Raw genomic sequence first — 9237 nt, 5'->3', positions numbered from 1 at the left:
CCTTGCGAGTCTCCGTCGCATCTTCTCTACTCGCCTATTTGGTACGTGCTTTCTCTTTGGTCTGTTTTTTGCTCTTTATTCTTTGTTTTGGTTTTCTTTGAAGTGTTTTTTTACGAAATGGGTCTCTAAATTTGGACCTTTTGGTTCTTGATTTGGTGTTTCTGTGTTTTCTAGGGCAGGAAAGATAAGATATATATATATATCAATAATGCTTGAGACCACTAAAAGTAATGCTCTAAAAGCACCACTAATGATGTGGCAGTGGACGAGACCCACTGCTTGTGTCTTGTTTGTGTCTTGTTTTTTTTTTATTTTTTTATTTAAAGTGCTTGCCAACTCATTAGTGGTGCTTTAGAGCACCACTTTTAGTGGGATGTATCATTACTGTTTTCCAGAATGATCATGAATCATTTGATCCAACACACAAAACACAACAGAAAAATAAGCAGAGCAACCTTTTCTTCAGAAAAATAGAGAGCAAAAAAAACTCAAATTTGAAAAAAAAAAATGCGACAAAAGAAGAAATGCAGAAATTTTCAAAACTCAAATTTGAATGTCTTTTCAAAATTCATTACAAAACTCAGATTTAAACAACATTGAAAATCCATTACAAACCATGTGTCCAATACAAGGGAAAATATATGTATATATATATATATATACAGTAATGATACATCCCACTAAAAGTGGTGCTCTAAAGCACCACTAATGAGTTGGCAAGCACTTTAAATAAAAAAATAAAAAAAAAAAACAAGACACAAGCAGTGGGTCCCGTTTTGGTTTGAGTTTTTTGGATTAAATTTTTTAAAAATTAAGTTTTTTAGTTTTTTAGTTTTCGTGTTTTTTTGTTTTTAGTGAATATTTTTTAAAATTTTAAACATTTTTTTACTTTTTAAGATGCACCTTACTTAGATGTATCTAAAAAATATTTTAAAAAATTAATAAATATATAAAAATACAAAAAATATACTGAATTCTGGTATTTTTTTATTTTTTATTTTTGACATTTAGTGAATTTTTTAAAAAAAATTATTTTTTTTTACTTTTTAGGTGTATTTATGTTAAATGTGTCTAAAAAATAAAAAAAAATTACTTAAAATATAAAAAAATTCAGTAAAAATAAAAAAATACGAAAAAATAAGAAAGTAGACTTTTTCAAAAAATGTTTTTAAAAAAATGAACCAAGAATATATTTTTTAAATAAGACAATTTATATATTTTTTACATTTAAAAAAAAAAATCAAATATATATGCGTCGCCGTTTTGTTGCACAGCACCAGTTACCATAGAGGCTGTCCGCTATTAGTGTGATTTGTTTGTTTCTTCTCTCTCAGATCTTCTCAGCGTTCTCACCTCTCATCTTCGTTGATCAGGTAAGTCAAAACCCTAATCTCATCTTTTGATTTGTCTTCGAAGTACTCGTTTTTATGTCCGATTAGGTTTTTCTCTTTTTGATTTCGATCTATAAAATGAATCGATTTCTATTTTCAATTGTATCTGTTCTATGAGTTCAAACTGCTTGTTTAATATTATGAATCTTCTTGGAAATTTGTTGGATTATTGACTATGATAAAGGATAGGGAGTCTGATTTTGCTTTAACATTGTACTATTGGCAAAGAAAACTGAGTACTAGTAGTAATTACGGCTCGTTTGGATTGAGAGGTTTGATGAGAAAAGGGGAAAAAAAATTGAGAGAAAGAGATCTTTTATTACTTGTTTGGATGATTAAAGAGATAGAAATGATGAGAAATGAAAAAAAATTGTGAGAAAGAGAACTCCTTTTTTTGCACCAAAAGCGTGATTTGGTAAGGAACAAAAATTGCTCACGAAATTACCCATTTGAATACAAAGCAAATAATAAATAAATAAATAAATAAAAAGACTCGTTTTTTGTTTTTTTGTTCATTCAAACAAAATGATGTGAAAACATAATTATTTCTTATCTTTACTATAATCTTGTCATTTCTTTTCTTAAGGATTTGTTATGACTAATAGAATGGGATTTCAGGGAAAGATAATGACATTAGTAGTTTTTTATTTGTATCAAACGATATAGAAGATTTTAATACCATACCCTATTGAGAAATGGAAAATTTGAATTGGTTTCAAAATAATACTGCTACTGGATTAAGTTAGAAGATGAATTGGAAAGTCGTAGAATGGCTAAAAAAGACTGTCAAAAGACTTGAAAATGGTGTGTAAAACTTGAGGCTTCATTTAGTTTGAAATAAAAATTTAAAAAAATAAATAAAAACAAAAATGCTGTGTTGGATTAACTAATTGACTATTAGTCCTTAGTTTCTATAAGGAACTTAACATGGCCCCTAGTTGCATGACAAATGTATTGTCTAAAGAAGGACCTTGAACCCATTTATTACCTTTTAGTTAGCGTTCCGCTTACTAAGGAGTGGGAGAAGCTGTTTGGGCCCTTCCTTCTTCAGTAGCTAGAGAAGTGCTAGAGAGTTATTTTCTATGAAGCACGGGTACTTCAAAAATAGTGCCGTACGAGTACCGGGTACTTATCGGGTGCGGGTACGTGTACCGGTACGGCAAAAGAGGATCCGGTACGTTTGGTTCATTCGGGTATGCCATGGGTACGCCGTTGGTACGTTTCGGGTACACGAGGGCCTTTTTTTTTCTTTTTTTTTTGTGTCCTTGCAGATCAACAATTATTATTTTATTTATTTTTTTTTTTTTTTGTGCCCTTGGAAAACAGTAATTTTGATGTTTCTCAGCTGTCCTGTTTGTCTGCATGAATTGTATAAGCATATATCAGCAAATGATTTTAATATTTTTAAAAAGTAATTTGAACAAAAAAAAATAACAAGGCCCATAAAGGGTAGTTCTGTGTATGACTTTGCATTATGCTTTTACTTCTGATCCTCCTATAATTTCTTTATAAAATCTTTAATCATAACAAACTTTTCAAGTTTATGCACAAAACATTAAAAATTGATACTGTATTAGTTGATTAGTAGTAATTGGGAATGATGCAATTTTATGTATTATGCAAATTGCAATTGACAACATGCCCCAATTGAGAATTTTTTTTCCTTTACTGTTGGCAATTAACTTTTAAATCTTTCTTTGGTCTCCTGTTATTTCTTTGGTCTCACTCTATAAAAATAGCAAATTGATGAGCAAAAAGAAAGATTTTAAAAATAAATTATGATCACAAATTCACAGTGCATAACATGTCAAAGTGAAAAATTTCACAAATATTATTTTTAACGCTTAATGGTTTTAAATTATAAGAAAATGAGTTCTCTTTTTAGTTTTAATATTTAATTTTAATTTGTAGGTTGGATCCTTTAACCATAATTATATTTAAAATATATATATATATATATCGGCGTACTGCAGCCGTACCCGTGTCATATTTTTTTTGAGTTTTGCCGAATCAGCATACCCACAGTCGTACCCGTACCGTACTCGTACCCGCACCCATATTTCCTTGGTTCTTTTATTTTTTATTTTTTTCTCTCTTTAATTTATTTCCCTAACCCCCTTCTGTTTTTGGTGTTTATTGGTTCATGCTCTTAACAATGGTGGACTTTACTTGTTAGGATGGTTTAAGATGATAATATTATATTGTAATTCTTCTGGAGCATGTTCCAAATTAACTAGAAACTTACTATTATTGCAAGCTTTGTCATGTGACTCTTGTCATTGTTAGTTTTTAAGCGTGGCACATTTAAATATTGTTCTTAATGCTAATGGGCACATCATCAATGACTAGACCAGCTAGAGATACTAGTCATACATTGTGCTTGTTTGGCAGAGCTTAATTACAGCTTATTTCAGCTTTCAGCTTAATTTAAGCTATTTTGATGTGTTTAGTTTAGCTTATAGCTTATAGCTTATAGCTTTTTGGAAGTCAGAAATCAGCTTATTCTTTGAGTGGGGCAGGAGATGCTTTAAGAATAAGCTGGAAATCAGCTTAAGCTGAAAGTTATAAGCTATAAGCTGTTGAGGCATAAGCTATAAGCACTTTCCCACAGCTCTACCAAACAGGGCCATTATCTTCCATCTTTATTGTCACGTACCGGCTCATTAGGATGTGAGTTCTATACCAAACACCTTGCAAGCACATTAGTTTGTGAGCGACAGAACAGGCAGGATAGATCCCTATCGCATCTCCTGGGTTGGTCCTTGGGCATAATTCACGGGGTATGCAATACCACTTGTGGAGCCGGCTTCTCAGGAGGATGACAAGCGCCCAGTCGGCCTAATGCTACTTGATTAGGGTTTGTTTTGGTTTCCCGTCACCCGTTGCAATGTTTATCATCTATGACTTGTAGAATTAGATCTTTTATGACCTACGAAGTTCAATTATGCAAAGAAACCTAATTGTCCTCTGGACTTGTAGCAGCTTGGCATGTTACAATAGTTGGATATTCTTATGTATTAAAAGCAATACAATTTAGTCAATGTGTTTTAAAACTGAAAACTCCATATTTGACATGGTTCCTTTGTTAGCCTGTTGTTAGTTGTTGTTGGGTTTTTTTGTTTTTTTTTTTTGGGGTACTAGTTGGTTTAGTGAGGTGCTTTAATTTTTTTATGTTGATTTAAGCTATAATTGTACTAAAAAATTGTATAGTGTTATTTTTTCACATCATATCAACATTTGCATGTTATTTTTTCATGTAAGTTTGATAAGTAAAGAAGCTTGTGTCAAAAAGTGCCACAATGAGTGCTAGTTTGTTTGGTGGGGTGCTTTAGTTTTCTTATGTTGATTTAATTTATTATTTTATTAAAGAATTGTATATATAGTATTTTAACATCAACATTAGTGTGTCATTTTTCTCAGTAAGTTTGTTTGATAAGTAAAGAAGATTGTAAACTTCCGGGAGGGGGGAAGACCAAATTTGAAGAGGGGGGAACCACTAAAGACAACAACAGCAACAAAAAGAGCCAAATTTCCTATGCTTTTTTTTTTAATAGTAACTTTTTCTTTGTCTTTAGTGAACTTTTCAAAATTTTTGTCCAATTTTTTTTTATACTTTTTTGGTCTTTGTAGCCTAGAAGCACCTTAAAAAATAAAATTAGACAATTTTTATTAAAAAATCACTAGAAAGATAAAAGAAAAAAAACAACTGAAAATTTGCTAGAAAAGCATTTGCAGTGTATTATGAACTTGATTCCCTTGTTGGATGTTGGATTCATGTGCCTAGTTTGCCTGGTTATTTAGTGCCTAGTAATAAGATGAGAAAGATGTTCTTGTTATTTGCAGCTTTACAAACTTGTAAAAAGGGAAGTAAAATGGCTGCACATAAGGTTGCTCACGCGACTTTGACAGGACCAAGTGTGATAAAGGAACTAGTTATTGGCCTCACACTGGGCTTGGCCGCAGGTGGTTTATGGAAGATGCATCACTGGAATGAGCAGAGGAAAGTGAGGGCATTCTATAACTTGCTAGAGAAAGGTGAGATCAGCGTTGTCGCAGAAGAATAAAGCTTCCACAATTTCTGCAATGAGTGGCTTGATATCCAGTGTTCCTATCTAGGCTCTTGAATCAAAACGAGCATGCAATGCTTTGATTTTAAAATAAATAAATTTTATGGTACTGAATTTTGTGGACCACATAATTGCTCTAGTGAGCCTAAAAGGTGTATGTGGTTTTGCTTGTTTGTTGCATTTTATGACTGATTGACTTGGGATTTTTATGGATGGCTATTGCTTGTGTTACTTTTGCACGGTTCATTTCTACCTCTTAAACAAGGACAATCATATTGATAACTAGAATGACAAGTTTGGTCAATTAGATATACGGTTTACATTGTTCATTGTTTGCATGTTTACAATGGTAGGTTTGAGGATGATGAAGATATTGGATATATCAAGTATGTACCTGTGTTAGCAACATATTGGAAGCGAATTGAGCTCATCTTCTTGAGCAGGACTACTTGAGCCTTTTCCACCTAACCCCTAGGGAATGTGAAATTGAAACCAAGTTTTCATACAATAGATTCTTGAGGGTGGTAAAAGTTAGAACATTATTAAAGGGGTTGATGCCAATTCAAGTTACTAAAATACCTTTCTATTGATGCCAATTTAGGTGTAGTATGTAACCTGAGTTTGTGCTTCTAGGGTGGGTCCAAAGCACTCTCTGCTTAGGATTAGTTCTCCATTATCAAAATATATATATATATATATATATAACTATGATTTGTTAGGCCTATTTTGCTTAGTATTTAGTATTTATAGAGCAAATCTTTGAGTCAGCTTTGCCTTTTTTCTTTTTCTTTTTCTTTTGATGGATATGTAGTCTGCTTCACTTTATTCTTCTCTTTGTGACAAATAATTTTCATTCATGAAAGATAAATCCTTCATTTCATGTGATCTTCTGCTAATGCTTTTGATATCAAAAGTATGCTGAACTAAAACAATTAGTATACTCTCTCAAAACTGAAAATTTATAGTGTGCCCTGCTTTTGGGGGTGTTGGTTCATTGCCCCAAGGACACGGAATAACTTCTCAAACCCATGAACCCAAATCCCAGGGAGACAATCCAATCCCAAAAAAAAAGTTAGTTGCTGCCATAACTTGTCTTCTGTATATATGTAAATACTATTTCTTGTTGAATCTATACATGTGTAACAATGTAATGCTAGCTTGTACGAAAGAAAAGAAATATGTATTACATCCAGGCTTTCAAGTGCAAGAGCATATATATATATATATATATGCTCATTATTTTCTATCCTTTAGTCACCAACATGATATCCTTCTAGTTATTGTATCATTGTACAACTGCATAAAACAATGTACGAGCCCAATACTTGAGAGTTTGACGATAGGGGCTTGCCTACTTGGTTTCAAATAAACAATAATGCTACGTGCTCAGATTCGTGCAAAGAGTTACACACACACACATACACACACACGCGCATATATATTTTGGCATGTAGGATTTCTGTATATATAATGGTGAGCTCGAATTCTCTCAAAGATCTTTAGAAGCCAGAGATGAGAGATTGGTTCCTTTATGAACAAATTGAAGCAGGTATTGCACACCCTTCCCCACGTCATATGCCATTAGCCCTACCCTCCCTCCAACCCAACTCCCCATTTGGCTTCCCACAAGAAAACCCAACCACCTAAGTGACCTAAGTCTTTCCTCTCCAATGATCCCTCCGACATAGGAACCTAAAAAGGTTCCGGTGCCCCTCATGATGCCCTCTACTAGGGTACCGCCAATGTAAATCGTTTCAAACAAGTCCCACCCAAAAGATATAGCAGGCCCTATTATGTGCTTCACTTGTCGAGACGCCTCTTTTGCTGCTGCATTTCCCTTTTCGTTCGCCTGACTTAGGGCTTCTTCAATGGTCTGTCCCTGGGACAAGTACTCGTATAGGGTAGCCTCAATTTTCTTGTTTCTTACCTCTTGAACATGAACAGCTCTTCTGTAGTAACAATAGAGCTTGACACACTCCTTCACTGTGCATGCCATGGTTCCAGTACTCATGTCAAAGCAGTTCAAGAATGTGAACCTTTCTATCATGCCTTTTGAAGACATCTCATCTCCAATTATTTGACGGCATTTCTCAGCTGCCATGAGAGCATCGCAAGGCAAGGTCAAGAACTCAGTATCACAAGGGAGGACAAATATTGAGTGCAATAGTAACATTATCCTCCATGATAGGATAGGTAAATAACTCAAAAAATTAAATAAAATTTAACTATTCAGCGACGGGAGGAAGGGTAGGGACAGTAAGGGAGTCCTTGCTCCTCCAACAATTTGGAAAAAAACCTTAGGTCATCCTTTAGAAATATTTAACTCCATGTGATGACCTCTTCAAAATTTTGGAAAACCTATTTTGTGCAGGAGTTGATCTCCAAAATTCAATTCCCTATGTATGGGGTCCTCAAAAGGTTCAATACAGTCTCGTGTTAAAAAACATTGATAAATCACATTTTAAAAATCTTGCAATGAACAAGGAATATAGTTTAGTTAATTGGCATGAAATCATATTAAACAACAAACAAAACTTTCGCTAAAAGTAGTAAAATAGAAAAAATAGATTGGTTCCTTACGGGAATTCCTACAATTTGTTATGGCATGATGAGTAATGTTTTGAATAATTATATGGTCTTAAATATAAGAAATTCAATCCTTCTATGAAGATGGAAACTGTCTTATTCAAAGAAATTAAGCAAATGAGGATAAATGTACCTGTGATGTCGAGGGCAATGATGCCAGCCATGAAGAGAAGCTCTAGCCGCATTTTCATGAAATGAAATGACAAAAAATAAATGCAAACCTAGGCTCAGCTTTGATGTGTTTATATATATATATATATATATAAATTAGCGGTTGGCACATGCGATGCGTGTGTAATTTAAATACGTAAAAATAAAATAAAATATTTATTATATATAGTATGCTAGTCAAGTGGTAAGAGTCTTCTTCATTTGACATAAGTGCAAGGTTCAACTCCTCTCATCTATCTATTTTTTATTTTATTTTTTAAATAAAAAAGTAGATACATGATAGCATAAGAAATTAAGGCTTTAAAACACTATAAGAGCCGTTCACATTACATATAATATAGATAGATACATAGATAGATAGATAGATATGCTTTTAGAAGTAAAAGAAAGCTCGGAAAGAAAAGAATATGAGGGCAAGCAAGCATATGGATTATGGAATAAAGGAGGAGAGCATGGATGGATATTGAGACGCAAAGCAAGCATCAATGCCATGAAACAATAATAAACACATACGTGATGTGAAGATCAAAAACAACGTTACTGTAATATTCTCTCACTTCGTAATAGTATAATTTCTTTAAAAATGATATGAGAATGATATTTTAAAAAATTTAAATAAATATTATATTTTAGGGACATTTACGCAGAAGTCTTAATTTATGAACTTATATTCTATCTTCTAATTAAGATTTTTTGGACTTTCAAGTCCTATTAAATTTTTACTAGTTTAAATTGTCCTTCAAATAATGATTGTTCATCATTTATGATTATCTATAAAAGAACATGATAATTTGACATTTATTTTGATTTTGAAAACTTTAAAAATCAACTTTCAAGTTGAAAAAAAAAAAAAAAAAAAAAATTGTGTAAAATTTTTTTTAAAAAAAAACAATTGAAAAAACTTAATTATTTTTTTGTGCAAAATTAAAATTTTTGTGACTATAAAGGAGTATGATAATAGAACATTGACGTGCACAACTGAAAAAAAAAAATTAAAAATTAAAAAATTGATAATGTTCACA

The 9237-nt window shown here is 32.4% G+C and overlaps 1 protein-coding gene and 1 non-coding gene across 2 annotated transcripts; one reads left to right on the top strand and one right to left on the bottom strand.

Moving 5' to 3' along the window:
- Window positions 1-1239: 1239 nt before the first annotated feature.
- Window positions 1240-5689, top strand: LOC114268075 (uncharacterized). Its single transcript, XR_014347108.1, has 2 exons — window positions 1240-1373; window positions 5235-5689. It is a non-coding gene; the product is annotated as an uncharacterized LOC114268075 (transcript).
- Window positions 5690-6534: 845 nt separating this feature from the next.
- LOC114268074 (uncharacterized) lies at window positions 6535-8715 on the bottom strand. Its single transcript, XM_028209173.2, has 2 exons — window positions 8178-8715; window positions 6535-7552 (listed from the first exon to the last, which is right to left on the bottom strand). Exons 1-2 carry the CDS (start codon window positions 8233-8235, stop codon window positions 6948-6950), a joined length of 663 nt encoding a protein of 220 aa, XP_028064974.2. The 5' UTR covers window positions 8236-8715; the 3' UTR covers window positions 6535-6947.
- Window positions 8716-9237: the final 522 nt, after the last annotated feature.

The sequence above is a fragment of the Camellia sinensis genome, chromosome 12, assembly GCF_055761805.1.
Source record: "Camellia sinensis isolate YWXY chromosome 12, ASM5576180v1, whole genome shotgun sequence".
Taxonomy (NCBI): Eukaryota; Viridiplantae; Streptophyta; class Magnoliopsida; order Ericales; family Theaceae; genus Camellia; species Camellia sinensis.
The sequence above is the reverse complement of the archived record's forward strand: the minus strand, read 5'-3'. Positions and strand labels throughout refer to the sequence as shown.

Bases quoted from the DNA above. Each gene is read 5' to 3' on its own strand.
- LOC114268074 (XM_028209173.2), bottom strand. From the start codon at position 8,235: ATGAAAATGCGGCTAGAGCTTCTCTTCATGGCTGGCATCATTGCCCTC. The intron at 7,553-8,177 runs GTACATTTATCC...CTCTCATGGCAG, and splicing joins CATTGCCCTCGACATCACAG to CTGAGAAATGCCGTCAAATA.